General features: G+C 43.8%; 1 protein-coding gene across 4 annotated transcripts in view; it reads right to left on the minus strand.

Moving 5' to 3' along the window:
- Positions 1-25551, minus strand: part of mthfd1l (methylenetetrahydrofolate dehydrogenase (NADP+ dependent) 1 like) — an 86342-nt gene that overhangs the window by 2549 nt on the left and 58242 nt on the right. For all 4 annotated transcript variants that reach the window (XM_021600759.2, XM_021600758.2, XM_021600760.2 and 1 more), the window contains exons 20-25: positions 23188-23327; positions 22111-22152; positions 19665-19768; positions 18388-18565; positions 8624-8731; positions 8336-8488 (exon numbers count right to left, since the gene is read on the minus strand). In XM_021600759.2, coding sequence (XP_021456434.2) covers positions 8336-8488; positions 8624-8731; positions 18388-18565; positions 19665-19768; positions 22111-22152; positions 23188-23327 — 725 coding nt within the window. The remainder of the gene's footprint in view (positions 1-8335; positions 8489-8623; positions 8732-18387; positions 18566-19664; positions 19769-22110; positions 22153-23187; positions 23328-25551) is intronic.

Consider the following 25551-nt stretch of genomic DNA (forward strand, 5'->3'; position numbering starts at 1 on the left):
TGCAACCCTATTTGGAAGTCATGCATGTGTCATTAGAACTCTGTTGAGATGCTATGGATCAGGTCATGTGTGTTGGGATGACAGTTATTGATGAGCAGAATGGAGAGGAAGACAAGGGAGAGGTTGTTGGAAAAGAGGAAAAACTAGAATGATTAGTCCAGACTTGATCTTTACAGTCCAGATGAACTATGTGAACAGCCATTTTCCCGGAATAGAGATGTCTCTTGTAGATTCTCTAACAAATAACAGGACTACTGTTTTACTGCCTGTGATCCACTACAGTCAAAGTACAGATAGTCCTATCTCAGGACGATCTGATTAACCTATTCCAGTAGCTATCGCAGCTCTCTCTTCATAGAAGACTCATAAATTCATCTGTAGCGATGGACAAAACTCAGAAAATCTTTCATCTGCAGTTTCACACTGAAGTTACGTGGTGAAACAAACTAGACTTCTGAGCCATTAAACAAATTCACTTAAACAGGTCAAATCAAATTAACAAGAGCCTTAAACTACACTAAATATACAACTTAGCCCCAAATTACATTCCTACGTAACTATTACTGACTATCTAAGTTGGCCCTACAGTTGAGCCTAGAGTTAGGCTAGAACGTGACAACACCGGAAGTATTTTTCATTCAGCCAATCATCTTTCAGCTCCAAGAGCTGACCCCAGTAAGACTAGCTGTCACCATTGGCGTCGGTTAACGAAGACATGGATGTTGATTAAGGCAGCCCTCCGCACCTCTCTGATTCAGAGGGGTTGGGTTAAATGCGGAAGACACATTTCAGCTAAATGCATTCAGTTGTACAACTGACTAGGTATCCCCCTTTCCCTAATGAGATCCTAATAAATCCAATCAAGAGGAAAAGTTACAGGCCAATATGGTCATTGGTATTTAGCACACATAGAATTTTAAATAAAACCTCTCCCAGACCAACCATAAAAACTCTAGCTGCTGTAAATGACAAGATTGTGTGTTAACTGCATAATGCTTCTGCATATTCATAACATCACAACACAGTTTCTCAATGGTAACTCATGAAGAGTGGGATATAAGGTTTGGAAAATATTTTCTATAATGAAATAACTGATCTGATGTTGAATTACTATAATCCAAACTCATTTAATTCAGTCTGCTGGAGATCATATCACGATGAAGGTAGGGGCTTCCCTATTACTTCTACACTCCCATCTATGTGACTCAGAGAGTGATTGCCAAATGGGTTGACCACCCATAATAAGGACTGTGGTGTCTTTCCAGCGGTCAATGGTTCTGTTCTTTGTCCCGATGTGAGCATCGAAAAAAATCACATTATTTAAATTCCAAGTAAACCAACCAAACTAGACCAGCCTGAAAAATAGAGGGTAGGAGATCATGGTCCCGGCACAAAACGTCTACAGTTACAAAGCTGACAAGGTGCTATGCATTTCCACCAAATCTGGTCAAAATCCTCTGGCAGCGAAACACCCTTTCCCTAGGAAACTGTAGAACTGCACTGCAAAAAGTTAATTCTAAGCAAGCCTAAATATCTTAAATTGAGTGATAATTCCTAGTTTTTTTCCGTACCCCTTCTTATTTTTAACCTAAAAAAGGCTTAATACAAGTAATTTAATCGTCGTAATAAGGTAAATTATCTTGAAAGAATGTCTTGAAATAAGATAAATTACTTGTACTAAGGCTTTTTTAGGTAAAAAATAAGAAAAATATCTGCCAATGACGTTAGATAATTCAGCTTGCTACAAAATATAATTCATTATCAACTGGGTGGTTCAAGCCCTGAATGCTGACTGGCTGACAGCCGTGGTATATCAGACCATATACCAAAAATATATTTTTACTGCTCTAATTACATTGGTAACCAGTTTATAATAGCAAATGAGGCACCTCAGGTGTTTGTGGTATATGGCCAATATACTAAGGCTAAGGGCTGTATCCAGGCACTCCACGTTGCATCATGCATAAGAATATCCCTTAGCCGTGGTATATTGGCCATATACCACACCCCCTCGTGCCTTTTGCTTAAATAATGCACGGTATAATTCAACGGCAATGAAGTACGTTTTTACATTTTCTATATCTGAGCTGCTTTTTAAAGCAAAAGTCGAATTGAAAACATTATTGGCATAGTTGAATTCGATTTTCATAATAGCAAGCTACTGTAGGACTGATGGTTTGGTTAGCTAAGCTAGCAAGTCTGTTTGGTTACCAAGGCAACTATTGTAGCTACCTAGTAAACTTGCTAGCTACCTTCAGTGGATGTTGAACACATTTCTGACGTCAAATGAACACATTTCTTAGCCACAAATATAGCATTGGTATAAGCGGGATAATCAACTCTGGAACTTTATGCCGTGGAAGGTTAATGCCACACCTTCCACATTGTACATTATTTTCCATAGGACGCATTGCCCCTTGATTATTCCTTAACATTACAGTATCTAGGTTGTTGTCTACATAGTGGAAGGATACACAATCAGACACCTACCCTGGCCCTCAAGGAAAGAGTCAAAATGAGGGTATGACTGGGAGTATGGGGCAGGCGAGGAGAAGACAACTAACTGCCCAGTAGAACAGAGCGTTCCTCTCACTAACGGAAGAGAATAAACTCCTTCTGCAATAACATTCCAAACAAAAACCTGTCTTCTCTCTACACTTTTTGACACGGAATTACAGAAACAAAGGGACTGAGCATCTAGTTCAATCAGACCTCAGAAGGTGAGTCATTAGGGCAAACGGGCACTGCAGCAGTTTTGGATTGGAGCAGCTACAGTGTCACAGAGGACTAAGAACTTTAAACAGCTCAATTTGACTGGGGGTGGGGCATAACAGAGAGAAGATTGAGAGCCGAGGAGGATATCCTGAGGTAGAGTAAATTAAAATCAACTGACTGCTTAAATGTTATTCTGGCGTGAGGCAGGGGAATTACGCATAATGAAATCATGGACATGAAGAGGAGGACATGTGAAAAGACAGTCACGAGTATGCCTATGGTCAATAGGACTTGCTCTGAAAACACCCTGGAAAGAATGATCACCTCTCCAATATGGAGAATGGTTTATTTATCCAAAACAACCAATTTGTTACAATTTTGGACTTGGGAGACACTTGTCCTCTTTTATTTTGCATCTACATGTGTAATGCACCTGTGACTACCACTGTAATTTAGTAGTCCCTAGTGACTACTCTGTATTATAAACCTCTTAAGGATCCGTAGGATCGGTGTCCCTATACCGGGATGGTTGTTGCTAACATACGCTAATGTGACTAGAATGACATTGTAAGTAACAGCACACTTTCTAAGACATAGACATGTCTTATATAATTAGAAAGCTTAAATTATTGTTAATCTAACTGCACTCCCCAATTTACTGTAGCGGTTACAGTGAAGAAATACCATGCTATTGTTAGAGGAGAGTGCACAACAACAAACATTTTTTATCACAGAAACTGGTTTGATACATTCATCTCTGAAGGTAAATAATGTACTTACATTCAGTAATCTTGCCTTGATTTGTCTCTGGGTCCCAGAGATAAAATGTAGCATAGTTTTGTTTGATAAAATCCATTTTTATATTCAAATGTAGGAACTGGGTTCTACAGTTTGAACCTCTGTTTGTATTATATTTTATCAGATTTAATGTGTTATATCATCCCCAATTAACAATTGGTTCCTTCTTCCCCCCTCCTCTCCCCTGTAACTATTTCCCAGGTTGTTGCTGTAAATGAGAATGTGTTCAGTCAACTTACCTGGTAAAATAAGGGTAAAATAAAAATTAATTATCCTACATTAATTTCACATTTCCACAAACTTCAAAGTGTTTGCTTTCAAATGGTATCAAGAATATTCATATCCTTGCTTCAGGGACTAAGCTACAGGCAGTTAGATTTGGGAATGTCATTTTAGGAGAAAATTGAAAAGGATCAGATCCTTAATTAACACTTCATAGTAAAAAAAAAACTATGGTAACACTTACAGCAACAACCTGGGAAATAGTTGCATCATAGTGGCTACATAACACTGCCACTACAAATGACAGGTCATAAACAGTCCTGTCAGCAGAGTTAAAGCAGGACTAAAATAATGAACCGTCAGAGAGGAGGGAAGGTAGAAGAGGTTGATGGAGAAGATACGGTTCAGGTAGTGACAATAGGTGTGCTGTTCTCCTTTGGTCCCATACTCCTGAGGCAGCCGGGGAACTTGTCGGAACACGCAAAACACGGACGCTCTGTGGCTAAAGATGGAATCCTGGCTCTGCCAAGAAATTCTCTCCATTATTCCCAAACAATGCGCCATTGTCCGGGAAAACCCTGGGGCCGACAATGTAGCACTTATTCTATCACTGCGTAACACCCCTCCACTGCACTGGAGAGGAGTTGGGGGCTCTTAACTCGGAATACTACGAAATACCACAAAAACACACAATTCATTTTACTCTTCCTACCACAGTGACTAATCTTGACGCGGCTTCTCTCTCATCTCTAAATGAACCAAGTCCATGACTCTGGCTGGCCTCAGCCAGTCATATCTACTTTTCCTCACAGAGACTGGTGATAATTCATCATGGTGGAGACAGTGCTCACCCATAATGGCTAATGTGATTTGGAGGTGAAACAAATGGTACTCTGTGTGAGTGTGGATCGACATCTGAATGACTCAGAGATGCTTTCTAAACAGATAGGCCAGCGTGTGTTAATGCTCTTCTGACTGACGGGCCTAACTTCAAGTGAAGAATGGGAGTCCGCCTGATGAACCAAACTACTCAGTAATCTCCTCCACATTGCCTAACTCTCACACACTCACATCAAATTATTTATAATTAGCAGGTTTTTGTTATTTTTTTATTTTTGTACTTATGTATTGTATATAGTTATTTTGTGGTGTGGTTCTCATATCAGCCATTGAGCTTCCAACCTGCAACACTGTTATTTTGTGGTGTGGTTTTCATATCAGCCCTTGAGCTTCCAACCTGCAACACTGTTATTTTGTGGTGTGGTTCTCATATCAGCCATTGAGCTTCCAACCTGCAACACTGTTATTCCTTAAGTGAGAAGTTCACAGTGGTAAATATGACCCGTCGCACCACATCCTGCTGCAAGTAGGGGTCTCTTTAAGGAGCTACGGGGCGAATAGCACAACTTAACTGCAACATTTATTTAACTAGGCAAGTTAGTTAAGAACACATTTTATTTACAATGACGGCCTTCACTGGCCAAACCCGGACGACACTGGGCCAATTGCGCGCCGCCCTATGGGACTCCCAATCACGGCTGGGTTGTGGTACAGCCTGAAATCGAACCAGGGTGTCTGTAGTGACGCCTCAAGCACTGAGATGCAGTGCCTTAGACCGCAGCGCCACTCGGGAGACCAAAAAAGTCCATTCTATCCTATTCTGACCTCAGCCAGGGAAGTGCTACAGGAGTTTTGACAACCCACAGACGCACTGCCTTTCTCATGGGGGGAATTGAAACAAGAAGCTTAAATTATAAGATTTTAGGCTGGTGTGCGTATTAGTTTATGGTGTACTTAAAATTTTCAACAGTTTCACATTTGATTGGGACGTCATAGCGAGTGCATTGGGAGGTCACAGACAGAACCTGTAGATTAAAAACCTATATATTTCATGGATTACACTCCTTTGACATCTCTACAATATTGGAATTGTCAGGACTACACAAATCAAAACAGAGCTTGGAATTCCTGGTCAAAAGTTGTGTGTTGCGTATAGCTACTTTCAACTCTCTCTAAATATAACCTCTAGGTGACAGAGGCACAGCTGGACAAGTGAACAGGATCTATAAACTCCAGCTATTTTGTGCTCGATAAAGAGGAGACCTTCATGTCTTAAAGTAATGATGGACTGTAATTTATCTTTGCTTATTTGAGCTGTTTTTGCCATACATAACATGGAAGTGGTCTTTCACCAAATAGGGCTATCATCTGTATACCACCCCTACCTTGTCATAACACAACTGATTGGCTCAAACGCATTAAGGAAAGGCATTCCACAAATGTACTTTTAACAAGGCACACCTGTTAATTGAAATGCATTCCAGGTGACTACCTCATGAAGCTGGTTGAGAGAATGCCAAGAGTGTGCAAAGCTGTCATCAAGGCAAAGGGGGGCTACTTTGAAGAATCAAATAGATTTTGATTTGTTTAACACTTTTTTTGCTTATTTCATAGTTTTGATGTCTTCACTATTATTCCACACTGTAGAAAACAGTAAGAAATTAAGAAAAACCTTTGAATTCGTAGGTGTGTCCAAACTTTTGACTGGTACTGTATGTATTAAAAATCCCTGGTTGGACACCTCTGCTCTAATGGGATATGGATTCCACAGAGACCTATTGTTTTCCCTGTGACCCCTCCCTCACATATCTGGGAAATGACATCAGCCCCTTCCTGGTTCCTCACCCAACTAAGGCCTTCACCTGCCCCTCCCCTGCTTCCCCTCCCCCTCTTAACTCCCGCGGGGCCTTCAGTTGGTCAAATCTCTCCACCTGCGAGAGAGAGCGAGATGACCCTGAGGTCAGGGTGACACAAAACTGACATGACAACCACAACAGTGCTAATTAAACTGTGTGCCATCCCTGCTTCACTCCTCACATTGGGTCTCGTGCTCACAAAGGCAGGTGCAGCGAAAGCAACCCGTCTCCCAGACAAAACATTCTCTCAAGTAACTAGCTAATACACAAGCATATTGTACAAACAAACATCAAAAACACTCACGTGTCAGATCAACACTCTGGCACGTGTTAAGAAAACCTACAGGATACACACCCAAATGTATAGATAGATGGCTGCCGTAACACTCACTTGCCTTACACAGTAGTCTAAAGCTACTTATTGGGATCAAAGCACTTCAATGAATTCAGACATCAATTTAATAAAATGAATAAAAGGTCAAGTTCACCAAACTAAAAGACAGTACATTACAGGAACTAATCTGCTAGCCCTTTAGACATGGATCTAATCAGACGCCAGGAGGAGACTATGGGCCAGACGAAAAAGTTCAAGGAGCTGCTAGTAAATTCCCTCCGAGGTCAGGAGTCAAGGTTCAAGGGTCGTGATGGCTACACAGGCCCTAGCAGATCAAAGCGGTGGAGGCGGGTGGCTGGGTAGACGTCCTACCGACCGGCGGCCGCCCCTACCCAGCATGCCGGGGAAACAGTGGGGGACCAACTTCCTGTACGACCAACTGCCAACATCCAGCCAAGCCCAACCCAGCACTGGGGTTATCTGTAAGGTCTGGGGTTAAGTCCAGTTCAGAAGAGGAACATCCAAAGGAGAGTAGAGGATAATAGATCGACACACACGGAAACCCAGTGTGTCTGCGTATGTGGGCAGCTAAGGAAGTCTAGCAACTTCCTTAATGACAGAGAGTGTTCAGGGTCGAAAGGAATTAGGTTTAAAGCAGAGCTTCAGACGAAAGATTTAACTGACTAATGTATATTTTTTTCTTTTGACCCCTTTTTCGTGATATCCAATTGGTAGTTACATCGCTGAAACTCCCGTACAGACAGGGAGGTGTGAAGGTCGAGAGCCATTCGTCCTCTAAAAAAAAGACCCTGCCAAGTCACACTGCTTCTCGACACATTGCTCGCTTGACACACTGCTCGCTTAACCCGGAAGCCAGCCGCACCAATGTGTCGGAGGAAACACCGTACAACTGAAGACCGAAGTCAGTGTGCATGCGACCGGCCCGCCACAAGGAGTCGCTAGAGCGCGATGGGACAAGGACATCCCGGCCAGCCAAACCCTCCCCTAAATCGGATGTCGCTGGGCTAATTGTGCGCTGCCCCATTAGTTTCCTGGTTGCGACACAGCCTGGGATCGAACCCAGGTCTGTAGTGACGCCGCATCGCAGTGCTTTAGACTGCTGCGCCACTCGGGGGGCTCCTAACTGACCAATGTTTGAACTGAGAACCGTACGAGAGGGAATTACATATTTATTTATTTTTACGCGTATGTTCTTGAATTCCTCAGAGCAGCAACGTAAGAGTAAGTCACACACGCATTGTTAAGAGAAATTCCTGGCATTTCTGGCGCCAGAACTCTGGTTAGAGGGACTACACCTCTGGAGGCACACCTGGGCAGGGTCAAAAACACACAAGGGACACTAAAGAAAACCACACACACACACACAAAAGAATAGTCACAGACATATTCACTTCATACACACTGCGACTCTCTCCCGTCTCTACCACATGAGACACATTGAGAACCAAAAGTGGGTCACTGAGACCGTGTTCATGTAAAAATGGCTTAACCCGGCCTTAAATCCCTATGGAGACTAAGTCTCTGTGCTTCCAGAATCCAGACCACTCACCGTTCCCACCAATGGGTAGATGAATCCTGCCCCGATGCTGGCGCGGATGTCTCTGATTGGCAGGGTGAAGCCAGTGGGTGTGCCCTTCTTCTCAGGCAAGTGTGACAGGGACAGGTGGGTCTTGGCCATGCAGATTGGAAGCTTCCCGTAACCCTGCGGGCAGGAGCACATGAACATAATTAGACAACTGAATTAATTCAGTGTGTGTACGTGTGCGTGTTGGTGCATGAGAAAGTGACTATGTAAAAGCTTCAATAGATCATGTGTAGTATGATATGGTGACCTCACCTGCTGGTTGTAATAGTCTATCTTGGCCTGGGCCTCTGGAGACAGCTCAATGTCATCAGCCCCATACACCTTCTGGGCTATCATCCTAATCTTCTCCACTATGGGGGTCTGGGAGGACAGAAGACATAGGACAGTATTCAGCCGGGACCTATGGGAAACAGACGTTTAGTCTCAAAAGGAACTAAAACCTTAAGGACTTTGCTCTCACACAGTGTCTACGCATGTGCACAGGTTCGCTTAACGCTGTTACAGCGTGGTAGCCAGGGCACCAAACCAGCAGAGAAGATGTTGAGCCTCACTCTTCAAAGCTCTTAGTTGTTGCGGAAATTGACCCACTATGCTGTTTACTTTCTGCATATACGTCATATCGCTGAATCAAACTTTAAAAAGGTCTTTCTCTGTCACATTTAAAATCAGTAGATAAATGCTAGGAGAGTAACATCTAAAAACAACCTAGGGAATACAGTATGTATTGTTCTTCCTGAGAAGGCCTTAGCTAGCCTAGGGTCGTAAACCCTTCTACTGGCCAGTCATCTAAGGAAACAGAACTCCACTACATGATGCTAGCGCTAATCAGAGAGACGAGAAATGGCTCCATGGACCTACACACACACACCCGCAAATGCACGTGAGCCCACAAACACAGGCACAAAGACACACGCGCAAACACAGGCACACACAACCCTGCATGGTCTCTATAACAGGATCAGTTAAACAAAGTCACATTCCAAACTCACTAACTCAAACCAGCTGATGTTTTTTCCTCCGATTTTGGATGGGCTCCCAAAGACAGGAACTCAAACATGGGACATTTAGGCATGGGGGAGTTTCACGCACGTAGCACAGATACACATACAGTGGGGCAAAAAAGTATTTGGTCAGACACCAATTGTGCAAGTTCTCCCACTTAAAAAGATGAAGAGGCCTGTAATTTTCATCATAGGTACACCTCAACTATGACAGACAAAATGAGAAAACAAAATCCAGAAAATCACATTGTAGGATTTTTTATGAATTTATTTGCAAATTATGGTGGGAAAAAAGTATTTTGTCACCTACAAACAAGCAAGATTTCTGGCTCTCACAGACCTGTAACTTCTTCTTTAAGAGGCTCCTCTGTCCTGTACTCGTTACCTGTATTAATGGCACCTGTTTGAACTTGTTATCAGTATAAAAGACACCTGTCCACAACCTCAAACAGTCACACTCCAGACTCCACTATGGCCAAGACCAAAGAGCTGTCAAAGGACACCAGAAACAAAATTGTAGACCTGCTGGGAAGACTGAATCTGCAATAGGTAAGCAGCTTGGTTTGAAGAAATCAACGGTGGGAGCAATTATTAGGAAATGGAAGACATACAAGACCACTGATAATCTCCCTCGATCTGGGGCAAGATCTCACCCCGAGGGGTCAAAATGATCACAAGAACGGTGAGCAAAAATCCCAGAACCACACGGGGGGACCTAGTGAATGACCTGCAGAGAGCTGGGACCAAAGTAACAAAGCCTACCATCAGTAACACACTACGCCGCCAGGGACTCAAATCCTGCAGTGCCAGACGTGTCCCCCTGCTTAAGCCAATACATGTCCAGGCCCGTCTGAAGTTTGCTAGAGAGCATTTGGATGATCCAGAAGAAGATTGGGAGAATGTCATATGGTCAGATGAAACCAAAATATAACTTTTTGGTAAAAACTCAACTCGTCGTGTTTGGAGGACAAAGAATGTTGAGTTGCATCCAAAGAACACCATACCTACTGTGAAGCATGGGGGTGGAAACATCATGCTTTGGTGCTGTTTTTCTGCAAAGGGACCAGGACGACTGATCCGTGTAAAGGAAAGAATGAATGGGGTCATGTATCGTGAGATTTTGAGTGAAAACCTCCTTCCATCAGCAAGGGCATTGAAGTTGAAACGTGGCTGGGTCTTTCAGCATGACAATGATCCCAAACACACCGCCCTGGCAACGAAGGAGTGGCTTCGTAAGAATAATTTCAATGTCCTGGAGTGGCCTAGCCAGTCTCCAGATCTCAACCCCATAGAAAATCTTTGGAGGGAGTTGAAAGTCCATGTTGCCCAGCAACAGCCCCAAAACATCACTGCTCTAGAGGAGATCTGCATGGAGGAATGGGCCAAAATACCAGCAACAGTGTGTGAAAACCTTGTGAAGTCTTACAGAAAACGTTTGCCCGCTGTCATTGCCAACAAAGGGTTTATAACAAAGTATTGAGATAAACTTTTGTTATTGACCAAATACTTATTTTCCACCATAATTTGCAAATAAATTAATTTAAAATCCTACAATGTGATTTTCTGGATTTTTTCCCTCATTTTGTCTGTCATAGTTGAAGTGTACCTATGATGAAAATTACAGGCCTCTCATCTTTTTAAGTGGGAGAACTTGCACAATTGGTGGCTGACTAAATACTTTTTTGCCCCACTGTATGAAGCATACATACACATTGATCTTGCTCACTCCTACACATCCCTTCTTGAGGGTTATTTTGGAATTGTGAGACATTTTGGGCATTACAGTCTAACATAAGGAGTGAGAACATCTAGATATACACACACTACTGTTCAAAAGTTTGGGGTCACTTAGAAATGTCCTTGTTTTTTAAAGAAAAGCACATTTTTAGTCCATTAAAATAACATCAAATTGATCAGAAATACAGTGTAGACATTGTTAATGTTGTAAATGCCTATTGTAGCTGGAAACCATTTTTAAATATGGAATATCTACATAGGCCCATTATCAGCAACCATCACTCCTGTGTTCCAATGGTACGTTGTGTTAGCTAATCCAAGTTTATTATTTTAAAAAGGTTAATTGATCATTAGAAAACCCTTTTGCAATTATGTTAGCAGAGCTGAAAACTGTTGACCTGATTAAAGAAGCAATAAAACTGGCCTTTAGACTAGTTGAGTATCTGGAGCATTAGGATTTGTGGGTTCGATTACAGTGTCACGCCCTGGTCTTAGTATTTTGCGTTTTCTTTATTATTTTGGTCAGGCCAGGGTGTGACATGGGTTATTTATGTGGTGTGTTTTGTCTAGGGTTTTTTTGTAGGTTATGGGATTGTGGTGTAGTATAGTTGTCTAGAAAAGTCTATGGTTGCCTGGAGTGGTTCTCAATCAGAGGCAGGTGTTTATCGTTGTCTCTGATTGGGAACCATATTTAGGCAGCCATATTCTGAGTGTTTTGTGGGTGATTGTTCCTGTCTCTGTGTTTGTTTGCACCAGATAGGGCTGTTTTGGTTTTTTGACGTTACGTTTATTGTTTTTGTATTGTTCGTCATTATCTTTATTAAAGATGTATGAAGATAACCACGCTGCATTTCTTCGTGGTTCAGACTAGGCCCCTTAGTTCCAGTTAAGGGAAATCTGAACGCTACAGCCGACAATGAAATTCTAGACGATTCTGTGCTTCCAACTTTGTGGCAACAGTTTGGGGAAGGCCCTTTCCTGTTTCAGCATGATAATGCCTCTTTGCACAAATCAAGGTCCATACAGAAATGGTTTGTTGAAATCGATGTGAAAGAACTTGACTGGCCTACACAGAGCTCTGATCGCAACCCCAGCGAACACCTTTGGGAAGAATTGGAATGCAGACTGCAAGCCAGACCTAACCGCCCAACATCAGTGCCCTACCTGACTAATGCTTTTATGGCTGAATGGAAGCAAGTCCCAGCAGCAATGTTCCAACATCTAGTGGAAAGTCTTCCCAGAAGGGTGGAGGCTGTTATAGCAACAAAAGGGGGGACCAACTCCATATTAGTGCCCAAGATTTTGGAATGAGATGTTTGACGAGCAAGTGTCCACATACTTTTGGTCATGCTGTGTACAAAATAGGGGGGGGTGGTCGACTGTACGCACCACATATCTGCTGTCAGATCCAACCCTGATCTATATTTAGTTTTAATGCAGACAAGCACTGGATCCAGCTTCACACAGATATGAGCTGGCGAAGGGTAGTCTACCATGACCTTTATGGTGCTTTCAAGACAACTGGGAACTTTGAAAAATAGGTGGTCAAGTTATGACGTCAGTGGTCAAGTTATGACGTCAGTGATCTTTAAATTGGAAAGTCGGAAAGAGGCCAGAGTTCCCGATTTGGAATTCGGAGTTGGATAACAGTTCAACATTTATTTCAGAGTTCCCAGTTGTCTTGAACGCACTGCAGTCGGAAGTCAGAGATTTCCAAGTTCCCAGTTGTTTTGAAAGCGGCATTAATGCTCAGAGGGAGACAGCAGAGTATTCCCTTCGAGTCAGGAACCAAAACTCCTCAGTGACCCGTGAATACGTTGCCCGCAGCATTCGGGCACATGACAGCTCGATCAGCTGTTCGATTTCCCTTACCAGCATGTCAACTGAGCCGGGACCACAGTCCAACGGATTGGGAAGTAAGTCCCAAAGTGCCCTTCCAAGCATTGGAGGTGAGCGGTCATCACTCATGTGGGACACTTACTGATGCTGTTTTCTGTTATTTTCCTGACACAGAAAGTCAACCAAGTCAGTTGTTTTTTTTAACCCATTGTGAATGACACAGCTCCGCTCTTAATGTGAAAAATCTTTCCAACACTCCCCCTCGATAACCACCAAGCCTGTGTGAAATAGAACATTTTCATGCTCTGATCCCATATCTCCACATAGTTTTGTGAACAGGCGTGGTGCAGTGGTTTGATGTAGTTATCTGCTGGGGTATATCTCAGTTCTGTGCTCAGCTCTTTTGCCTCCAGTTGCTCTCAGTGTATCATTTAAATGTGTCCATATGGCAGAGGGAGACATTCATAACTAGAGTCCCGCCATAGATGGAGTCCCATCTGGTCAAAAGCATCTCGACCCTCACAGCTAACAGCCATTTGGAGAGCATAAGCTGGGGAGTTTGAGTCGTTCAGTCAAGAGTTACTTTCCTCTTGATTGCTAGCAATAGCATAAATTCTTCGTTTAACAGTGTTATCCGACAACTGTATTAATGTGAGTTTCTGTGCCTCGGCCTCCCCACACATTGTTTTCACCATATCAGTTGGGGTCGGCAATTTCAAAGTCTCTGCAATAGTGTGTGGTTTCATAGCGTAGCAGGCCTTGCCATTAACTGTGGGAATGATTCAACTGTATACCTTTGCATGATCTAAGGGTGCTCCCTGGTTGAATTCTATCTTTTAGATTTGAATCGTTTTGATTTAGATTTTTAAGGTTAACCACATTACAATGATTTTGAGAAACAAAGACGATATTATAATATACACTGAGTGTACAAAACATTAGGAACACCTGCTCTTTCCATGACAAAACTGACTAGGTGAATCCAGGTGAAAGCTATGATCCCTTATTGATATCCCCTGTTAAATCCACTTCAATCAGTGTAGATGAAGGGGAGGAGACAGGTTAAAGAAGGATTTCTAAGCCTGGAGACAATTGAGACATGGATTGTGTATCTGTGCCATTCAGAGGGTGAATGGGCAAGAAAAAATATTAAAGTGCTTTTGAATGGGGTATGGTAATAGGTGACAGGCGCACTGGTTTTAGTGTGTCAAGAACTGACAGTCCAATACAACACTGGTGCCCAAAGACCCATAAAAGAACGCACAACTTGTCGTACCTTAGCACGAATGGGGTATGGCAGCCGAAAACCTTACAGAATTCCACTTCTTTCAGCAAAAAACTGTGGTTGCAGTGGGCTAAGGAAGAAAAACACTGGGAAATTGGAAAAACATTGCCTGGTCTGATGAATCCCGGTTCCGTTTGTTTTACACTGATGGGAGTACTAGGGTATGGAGAAAACCACGAGTACATGCATCCATCATGCCGTGCGTCAACATTGCAGTCTGGAGGTGGTGTGATGGTGTGGGGTGTGTTTTCATGGCACACATTGGGCCCCTTGATAAAAGTGGAGCAACATTTGAATGCCACAGGATATCTGAATATCACTGCCAATCAGGTGCATCCCTTCATGGCAGCAGTATATCCATATGCAAATTTATTTTTCCAGCAGGATAATGCCCCATGCACAAAGCTAGGATTGTCCAGGAATGATTCTGCGAACATGACCGTGAATTCAGCTGACTGCAGTGGTCTGTCCAGTCACCAGATCTCAATCCAATTGAGCATCTATGGGAAGAGATTCCTCACAATCAAACTTTATTTGACTCTATGTAAACTGGAAACCACATATCCTGAGGCTGCATTCATTGTAGCTGGGGATTTTAACAAGGCTAATCTGAAAACAAGACTCCCTAAATTCTATCAGCATATCTATTGTGCTACCAGGGCTGGTAAACCCTGGATCATTGTTATTCTAACTTCCGCGACGCATATAAGGCCCTCCCCCGTCCTCCTTCGGAAAAGCTGACCATGACTCCATTTTGTTGCTTCCAGCCTACAGACAGAAACTAAAACAAGAAGCTCCCGCGCTCAGGTCTGTTCAACACTGGTCCGACCAATCTGATTCCACGCTTCAAGACTGCTTCGATCACGAGGATTGGGATATGTTCCGCATTGCGTCCAACAACAACATTGACGAATACGCTGATTCGGTGAGCGAGTTCATTAGAAAGTGCATCGGCGATGTTATACCCACAGCAACGATTAAAACATTCCCAACCCAGAAACCGTGGATTGATGGCAGCATTCGTGCGAAACTGAAAGCGTGAACCAATGCTTTTAACCAGGGCAAGGTGACCGGAAACATGACCGAATACAAACAGTGTAGCTATTCCCTGCGCAAGGCAATCAAACAAGCTAAGTGTCAGTATAGAGACAAAGTAGAGTCGCAATTCAACAGCTCAGACACAAGAGGTATGTGGCAGGGTCTACAGTCAATCACAGATTACAAAAAGAAAACCAGCCCCGTCTCGGACCAGGAAGTCTTGCTCCCAGTCAGACTAAATCACTTTTTTGCTCGCTTTGAGGACAATACAGTGCCACTGACACGGCCCGCTACCAAAACCTGCGGGCTCTCCTTCACTGCAGCCGACATGAGTAAAACATTTAAACGTGTTAACCCTCGCAAGGATGCAGGCCCAGACGGCATCCCCAGCAGCGTTCTCAGAGCATGCGCAGACCAGCTGGCTGGTGTGTTTACGGACATATCTGCTATCTGAGCAGCTAACCGATCGCTGCAGCTGTACATAGTCTATCGGTAAATAGCCCACCCAATTTACCTAACTCATCCCCATACTGTTTATATTTATTTACTTTTCTGCTCTTTTGCACACCAGTATCTCTTCCTGTACATGACCATCTGATCATTTATCACTCCAGTGTTAATCTGCTAAATTGTAATTATTCGTCTACCTCCTCATGCCTTTTGCACACAATGTATATAGACTCTCTTTTTCTTTTTTTTCCCTACTGTGTTATTGACTTGTTAATTGTTTACTCCATGTGTAACTCTGTGTTGTCTGTTCACACTGCTTTGCTTTATCTTGGCCAGGTCGCAGTTGTAAAGGAGAACTTGTTCTCAACTAGCCTACCTGCTTAAATAAAGGTGAAAAAAAATAAATAAAAAAATAATATTCAATCAACCCTTATCCCAGTCTGCTGTTCCCACATGCTTTAAGAGGGCCACCATTGTTCCTGTTCCCAAGAAAGCCAAGGTAACTGAGCTAAACGGCTACCGCCCCATAGCACTCACTTCTGTCATTATGAAGTGCTTTGAGAGACTAGTCAAGGACCATATCACCTCCACCCTACCTGACACCCTAGACCCACTCCAATTTGCTTACCGCCCCAATAGGTCCACAGGCGACGCAACCGCAACCACACTGCACACTGCCCTAACCCATCTGGACAAGAGGAATACCTATGTGAGAATGCTGTTCATCGACAACAGCTCAGCATTTAACACCATAGTACCCTCCAAACTCGTCATCAAGCTTGAGGCCCTGTGTCTCGACCCCACCCTGTGCAACTGGGTACTGGACTTTCTGACGTGCCGCCACGCCAGAAAGTCCAGTACCCAGTTGGTTGAGGGTAGGTAACAATATCTCCACCCCGCTAATCCTCAACACTGGGGCGCCACAAGGGTGCGTTCTGAGCCCTCTCCTGTACTCCCTGTTCACCCACGACTGCGTGGCCATGCACGCCTCCAACTCAATCATCAAGTTTGCGGACGACACTACAGTGGTAGGCTTGATTACCAACAACGACGAGACGGCCTACAGGGAGAAGGTGAGGGCCCTCAGAGTGTGGTGTCAGGAAAATAACCTCACACTTAACGTCAACAAAACAAAGGAGATGATTGTGGACTTCAGGAAACAGCAGAGGGAACACCCCTCTATCCACATCGACGGGATAGCAGTGGAGAGGGTAGTAAGTTTTAAGTTCCTCGGCGTACACATCACAGACAAACTGAGTCATGATTAGGTGACTGACTAGGGGAGCTCAAGTCTTCAGGTCTCAAGCAAGGTTACTCATCACGCAGGGGCACACTGGGACCAGAAGCCAGCCCTGGTATTTCTAAAACACCGGCCAATTTTTTCCCCTTGAGGCCCCCATTAGCAGCCAGAATGATAATTTTGCGCATAAAACCCAAGTCAGACAGGCCCACTGGGCTATAAATGGACCAGCCCATCTGGCATTAGCCTGAAATGGCAGATGGCCAGTCCGCCTCTTTCATCATGTGAGTAACCACCTGGTATGGTTTGGCCAAAGCAGACCCGTTCTTGGCAAGTCTTGTCTTCACACCTCCTCTGTGAGGCATAGCAGGGATATTGCCCTGGGTCGGAGGAAAGGCCACTTGGACCTACTTCGCCACATGCAACAGGCTTTATGTATAGGGGTTGTTCATAGGGTCACAGGGAGGAACTGGATGGGATACAGTAGCACAGTACAGTAACACACACCCCTATGCCCCTGGCCCTGACCACAGCATTCTCACAGGGCTCAGAGGAATGACAGTGTGTCAGGACCCTTTAACAAGCCCCAAACAATTAATATCACAGGTCAGTGCTACACCACGCTAATACTAACCACCACCCAGTGCTTACACATATACAAGCTAGCAGTGTGTCTCATTGCCATAGCTTCACAGTGAACTAGAGATGGGGTTTATTCCACTAATTCAATTCCAACTCTGTAAATTCCATTTAGTTCAATTCAAATTCCAGGTCAGTCCATCTCTGAATTCTGAGATAATTAAATTCCTCTCAAGTCCAATGTTCCAATAATTCCATTCCCAATTCAATATTATGCCCAACAATTCCACAAATTCTAAATCCTCAGGGGGCCAGGCTGATCATGTCACTCAGTTCAGACAGCATAGCTATACTGGAAATATACAAATACATTTTTGTGCTGCATGATTTGAACTCCATGTGCATGAATTGCAATCCAAACAGTCTAATTCCATATCTTGAAGATTGTTGAAATTAGAATTGAATTCAACGTAAATTCTTCACTTCATGAGTTAATTCAAGATTGAATTGGAATTTCAATCTAAATCGAGCCCAACCCTGCATAGCTCCCCATGTACTGTAAAGCTAACATTACTGGTGAAATAAATGTGACCCGACCTTGCAGGCTCAACAAAAGCACAGTGTCAGTTAAGTGTTGTAGATCAATAAATTATGTCGGGACATTTTAGAATGATTGGACATGGCAACCAAATTCCTGCACCCATTTATATCACAAGCCAGAAGGGTCTGCAGAAACATGACACGTTTGTCTATTTAGCTTACTTACTTTCCAGTACTTCCAGATTAGCGTTTAGAAGTGTAAACTAGAGGCTAGATGTCGTAGTGCAATGGGGCGTCTGTCTCTCACCTCTTGGCTGTAGAGGAACTGGAAGTGGCTGGGCTGACTGCCGGCCTGCTTCACTGCCTGGGCCAGCTCCACCGAGCCACGGCCACCCCGCGCCCAGTGATGACACGGCACGGCATCTGACGCCCCAGACTCCTTGGCCATCTGGCACACCAGGTCGATCTCAGCCTGGGTGTCAGTCCTGTGGAGTAGCCAAGGAGACGGTAACCATAGAGGAAACCAGGGAAACAACTGTAGGGATTGGAGCAATGAATGGTGTGACTGGGACACATAACAAGGTGTTGAAATGAGATGGCAACTTCGAAGTGTTTAAGTTTGGCTTAACAAGACCTTTGTCCTTATATTTTTGCAGTGTGTGTGGTGTGGCCATGTGACAGCCCATTTAGTCTAAATGAGGCCTGAAGGCTAAAGCCACATTCTAATAGCTTCCGACACGCCACAGTTGCTGTGTAAACACCTCAGTCACACTGACAGACTAACACTATGTAAAACACACCAAGTCATCTAACCACAGACCTCAACAACACCAGTCATGACATGGGCCACTTTCTGTGTCTTCACAGTCCTCACAAGGATAGTCCTCACAAGGATAGTAAAACAAGGAACATTCACATTTCCCCACAAATAAATACATATATTTTAGGTTTAGGGGTTAGGGTTAGAATTAGGGGTTAAAGGGATAGCATGCTAGCAGATACCCGAGCTAATGCTAGTTAGCATTAGCTCGCAAAACTACTTTCCTTCATACTGGACACATAGACATAATCCCTAAGCATCTCTTTAATGCTACGGTTAGGGACAATAGGATTTAGAATGGGAAGCAATTGTTTTGTCCCCATAAAGATGGTAAAACAAACGTGTGTGTCACTGGCAGGTTGACATTTATTGTCATGAGTCTTGTCCTGGAAGCAGAACGGAGGGATTTCCCCTAAGATGGGCCAGCTGCAAAATCTAAATAGTTTATATTTTAAAAAATGCATAAAAAAAGTGTGGTTAAGGTTTAAAATCAGACGTTATGACTTTATGGCCGTGCCAGCTAGTGACCACTCTGCAGAGCTGAGTGTCACTGACCCTCATATGTGTTTGCATATTTTTTGTAACAAACTGATAAGGATTCTAAAGCTAAACATGTTTTGTCTGCATACATCTGTGCATGTGTTAATATCTGCATTCACATGCCTGTCCACGATATGGGGTCTGACAGAGAGAGAAGAGAGGCCCAGGCCAGCTAAGGACACAGCTGATCAGCTGCTCAGACTGTTACAGACTGGAAGTCTTACTTGAAGACATTGAGAGCCACGACCACGGGGACTCCAAACAGGTGGGCTATCTGGATCTGTTTCCTCAGGTTACTGCTGCAGCCCTTCACCACCAGACTCAGGTTCTAGAATACAGAGGGACAGAGAGAGTGAGATGGGAGGGAGAGATTAATTCCAATCTAATGGAAACATAGTCAAAACTCATCCAGGTCAGAAGTGCAGTGGCATTAGATGTGAGGCAGAGAGAGTGGCAGGCATTCATCTCTTTCATTTCCACAAGTGTGAATATTAAATGCTAACTACCGAAACAGGATATCACCGTTTACGAGAAGCTTGGTCAATGACTCAGGAGTTCTCGCTCATATGACACAGTCTGTGTGTGTGTGTATGTGAGAAAGACAGAATGCACGAAAGAGCGAAAGAGCAAGAGAGAGCGAGAGAAGAGATAAGAGAGTGGGAGTAAAAGCAAGAGTGGGCGTAAATAGAGGATGTTATAATTGCATTGTAAGAGCCAGGAGAATTGGAAGGTTGAACCTATTGGCATCCCTCTACCCCACTCTGCTACAGTCCCCTCTGGTAGTTCAGTCACCTAGAGCAACACTGGCTCGCCTTCAACAGTTTAAACTTTGGGGGGGGAGATGAGGCAATACTCACTAAGGAGCTCAAATCCTGTTTTACAGCAACATTGATACTCTCTGGGGAAGGAACAATCCCAACTATATGACATCCCATATGAAGAACACAGGTTGATTTGTCAGAGTGGGTGTGCGTGCACGTGCGTGACAGGCAATACTCCCAGAGATAATTAAACCCTGTCTGTTTAGCACCAAAGTTGTCATATTCCAGGATCCACCGACTGGCCTATCCAGAACCCAGTCCTTAGTCGTCTCCAGGCCCTAAAGTTACTCTGCTGTGCCTGGCTCTTCTCTCTCAAGCCCTTCTGCTTCTCGTTACAGCCCTCACAATTAACTTAGCTAACACCCCTTCATTATTTGCTCAGCTGAGGAGCCTTTGAGAGAGGAGTGATTTAAACCAGGCATGGGGTTTGAACATACAGACCCCCCACCTCCATCTCTATTAAGACCCCTCCCTGACCGGAGACCCAAGCCAAGGGTCTATTTGCCCTGCTAATCAAATAATTACCTCAAATCATGTTCAAGAGAGAGAGCGATGCATGTCTGTATGTGAGGAATAGAACAAGGAATGAGGACCAAAGGGGATGGCTGGAGGCTAGGGCAGAACTTGGAAATGTCAGATACTCTTTTTAGTCCTTCCTTCGTTCTCCTCTTCCCTCCTACCCATGTGTATAGTGTGACATTGCATCATCCCCTAAAACCATAAACCTCATCTGACCTTATGAAATCTGCCTGGTTATAGGTGTGTTCCGTATTACCAGAGACATTCATATCCAGGTGCTAAGTCCCACTGTTCTGCTGGCTGATTGATTGATTAAATGATTTTCCACTTGTCACTTGCATCCCAGATCTAAATCAGTCCCTTATTAGAGGGGAAGTACTGTATGCGAACTGGCAGTTAGAGTGTTGGACTTGTAACCGAAAGGTTGCAAGATCAAATCCTCGAGCTGACAAGGTAAAAATTTGTCGTTCTGCCCCTAAACAAGGCAGTTAATCCACTGTTCCTAGACAGTCATTGAAAATAAGAATTTGTTCTTAACTGACCTGCTTAGTTATAAAAAAATAAAAAAATAAAAAAAAGAAGTATGCAGAACATCAAGGCCTGGATTTAAAAAACCCTTGTACACGCCCTTCCTCAAGTCCACGCCTGTAATGTTAACAGGGCGCAACGTTGCCACCTATGGACAGGGATATGTATGGCCTTCCATTTTATCAAGCCCACAAACAAACAAAGGCTTGATTTGTTGAATGTGGTGGCAAATGTGAAAGGAAATGTTGTGTTGCACAACATGGTAATAGGTCTTACATGAGCAAATTACTTCCTAACTGTATCTAATAGTACCAAGGCTATCCTGACCTTAGACAAAATCAGGTTATGTTAATGATCATAACCCAGTGATTAGATCGAACCACAACCCCCTTACCCCTCCACCTCTCAATAAAGCCACTGACATGTTTATTTCATTTCCCTAATCAATTTCTATCCCTGCATCATCATCAAGTCAGGGAACCAATGGGAGACATGCAAATCAAATGTTGGTCAGGAGGACATCATGTTCATGTCAGGTACAGTAGCCTACGGTACAGTAGCCTACGGTACAGTAGCCTATGGTACAGTAGCCTATGGTACAGTAGCCTATGCTCAACTCCCAGCTCTTTCATGCCACAAAGTGTCTGTCTGCTGACTTTGGTTAATACTTTTTCACTGGTATTTTTTAAACTTGGGGAACAAGGGAGTCAACTCTTAATAAGCTCACATTGCCACGGACAACAAAAATAGTTGTACTACCCTGTTTCAAACCATGTAAAGTGCGCTCTCTCCAATATCTTACCTCATCTATGTACTCTCTTGGTAGAGGTGAGCCAGCTGAGACCTGCAGGAACAGTCATTTTAGCACATATTCAAACAAAAAATATATCACCATCAAATACTGTATTTCACAGTTAGTTTTGTGTATTATGGTCAACTCGGGTACAGTAAATTCCAGGAAACTGAAATGAACGGTCCAGGTGCTAGTGCAGATAAGCAACTCTCGGACTCGGGTTATCTAATACAGGCTAGAAACAAGCATTTATTCCAGGGAGGTATGCAGCACACAAATCACTGAGTTTATGGATATGGCATGAACACATAGGCCAGAGCACTATAATCACAGAATGTCTCGTCCTTAGACATGTACAACAGTGGGCCATTTACTGATGTACATGGTAACCGCTCTATCCTAGAATTGCAGAGATCTTATAACGTTAGCCCTATACAGTAGAGAACAATAAAGTTCTCTTGCTATATTAGTATTATAGAATGCAGTGGTGGAAAAAGTACTCAATTGTCATACTTGAGTAAAAGTCACCATAATAGAAAATGACTCAAGTAAAACTCACCTAGTAAAATACTGTATAAATCATTTCAAATTCCTTATATATTTAGCAAACCAGACAGCAACTCTGAAGTGTTAGTGTTTAGTGAGCCCACCGGATCAGTCTGTAGGGATGTACTCTTAAGAAAAAAAGACGCACAATTGACGCTAGGCCAATTGTGCGTCGCCCCACAGACCTCCCGGTCACGGCCGGTTACGACAGAGCCTGGGCGCGAACCCAGAGTCTCTGGTGGCGTAGCTGGCGCTGCAGTACAGCGCCCTTAGACACTGCGCCACCCAGGAGGCCACCAGGGATGTACTCTGAGAGGGGATGTGAATTGGACAATTTTCCTGCCCTGCTAAGCATTAAAATGTAACGAGTACTTTTGGGTGTCAGGGAGAATGTATGCAGTAAAAAACTACATTATTTTCTTTAGGAATGTAAAATATATATGGTGAAGTACTGACACCACAAAAAACTACTTAAGTAGTACTTTAAAGTATTTTTACTTAAGTACTTTACACCACTGATAGAATGGATGGACGACTCACATTGGGACCGCCTCCATGCATTTTCAATGCTCTGACCGTGGCGACCAGGACGACAACGTTGGGCCTCAGCCCCGAGGCCCTGCACTTGATGTTGAAGAACTTCTCCATCCCGATGTCTGCCCCAAAACCAGCCTCAGTCACTGTAGAGAGGAGAGAAGGGGGTAGGAGTCAACACCAGAGTTAGACAGAAAGTGAGATAAGTCCAAAGCATAGGCAGATCAGCCCTGTGTTTGTTTTCACCTGTAACTTAGTTCTACAGTACATGGACATTACACGTGACCAAGTCCTCAGTTTAGTCGGACACATCTTCAAAGAGCACTGCAGCGAAGACAAGCCATGATCACTTTCTACCTCCCCCTCTACCCATCCCTCTATCCCTCCCATCTCTGTGGGAGTAAATCTGGAGTGAATGGCTGGTTCAGTTGGAGGTCTGTAAAGGGTCCAGGGCCTCTGATACTACAGCCCTGGGCCTCTTGAACACACTCCAACACAAGCAAATAGTCTACCTGCAATGACAGCTCTGTTAAGATACAGCTTCCTGGAGGGCCACCATTGTATGAGTCACAAGGAGAAAGCGGCAACCACAGATATTCATCACCAGATAGCACAGCTATGCTGAAGGTGGCTCAAGATGGTGTCGACAGAAATGGCAGCTCTGCTTCAAGCTCCTAAGCAACATTTCAGTATTTTGTTTTGTGTGCTATTTCTTACATTATTAGCCCAGAACGATTTTTGTATTACTACATACTCCTGGAAATAACTTTCGGATATCAGAGCAGCGGTAACTCAGCAGCATTACGACTTGAATTGGATCCTTGTTCGTACCCCCCAGGGCAATGAAATGGATCCTTTGTTTGTACCCCCCAGGGCAATGAAATGGATCCTTTGTTTGTACCCCCCAGGGCAAAGAAATGGATCCTTTGTTTGTACCCCCCAGGGCAATGAAATGGATCCTTTGTTTGTACCCCCCAGGGCAATGAAATGGATCCTTTGTTTGTACCCCCCAGGGCAATGGAATGGATCCTTTGTTTGTACACCCCAGGGCAATGGAATGGATCCTTTGTTTGTACCCCCCAGGGCAATGAAATGGATCCTTTGTTGTACCCCCCAGGGCAATGAAATGGATCCTTTGTTTGTACCCCCCAGGGCAATGAAATAGATCCTTTGTTTGTACCCCCCAGGGCAAAGAAATGGATCCTTTGTTTGTACCCCCCAGGGCAATGAAATGGATCCTTTGTTTGTACCCCCAGGGCAATTGAACTTATCCCAGAGGCTGCTCTAAGATTCGGAGTGGATTTCTACTCTGACTCAGGAGACGTGCACTCCATCCACCGCTTCCGAGTATATAACTCGCTACTGTTCAGTCTCTGGACAATAAAGTAGACGAACTCAGGGCAAGGATCTCCTTCCAGAGAGACATCAGGGACTGTAACATACTCTGCTTCACAAAATCATGGCTCTCTCCGGATATACTGTCCCCGTCCATACAGCCAGCTGGGTTCTCAGGACATTGTGCAGACAGGAATGAAGTACTCTCAGGAAGAAGAAAGGTGGTGGTGTATGTGTGATGCTTAACTACTCATGGTGTGATTGTGATAACGTACAGAAACTCAAGTCCTTCTGCTCACTAGACCTAAAATACCTCAATCAAGAGCTGACCGTTTTACCTCCCAAGAGAATTCTCTTCGGTTATAGTCACAGCCGTGTATATTCCCCCTCAAGCCGATACTATGACGGCCCTCAAAGAACTACACTGGACTTTATGCAAGCTGGAAACCACACATCCTGAGGCCGCATTTATTGTAGCTGGGGATTTTAACAAAGCAAATTTAAGGAAAATGCTACCGAAGTTCTATCAACACATTGACTGTAGTACCTTCGCTGGAAAAACACTCGACCACTGCTATTCCCTCTTCCGGGATGTCTACAAGGCCTATTCAACGCTGGTCTGACCAATCGGAATCCATGCTTCAAGATTGTTTTGATCATGTGGACTGAGATATGTTATGGGTAGCCACTAAGAAAAACATATACAGACACGGTGACTGAGTTCATCAAGAAGTGTATAGGGGATGTTGTTCCCATGGTGACTATTAAAACCTACCCAAACCAGAAACCGTGGATAGATGGCAGCATTTGCACAAAACTGAAAGCGCAAACCACCGTATTTAACCATGGCAAGGTGACTGGGAATATGGTAGAATACAAACATTGTAGTTATTCCCTCTAAGGCAATAACACAGGCAAAATGTCAGCACAGAGACAAAGTGGAGTCGCAATTCAACAGCTCAGACACTAGACGTATGTGTCAGGGTCTACAGACAATCACAGATTACAATGGGAAAACCAGCCACATCGCGGACA

This window comes from Oncorhynchus mykiss, chromosome 4, assembly GCF_013265735.2.
Source record: "Oncorhynchus mykiss isolate Arlee chromosome 4, USDA_OmykA_1.1, whole genome shotgun sequence".
Lineage (NCBI taxonomy): Eukaryota > Metazoa > Chordata > Actinopteri > Salmoniformes > Salmonidae > Oncorhynchus > Oncorhynchus mykiss.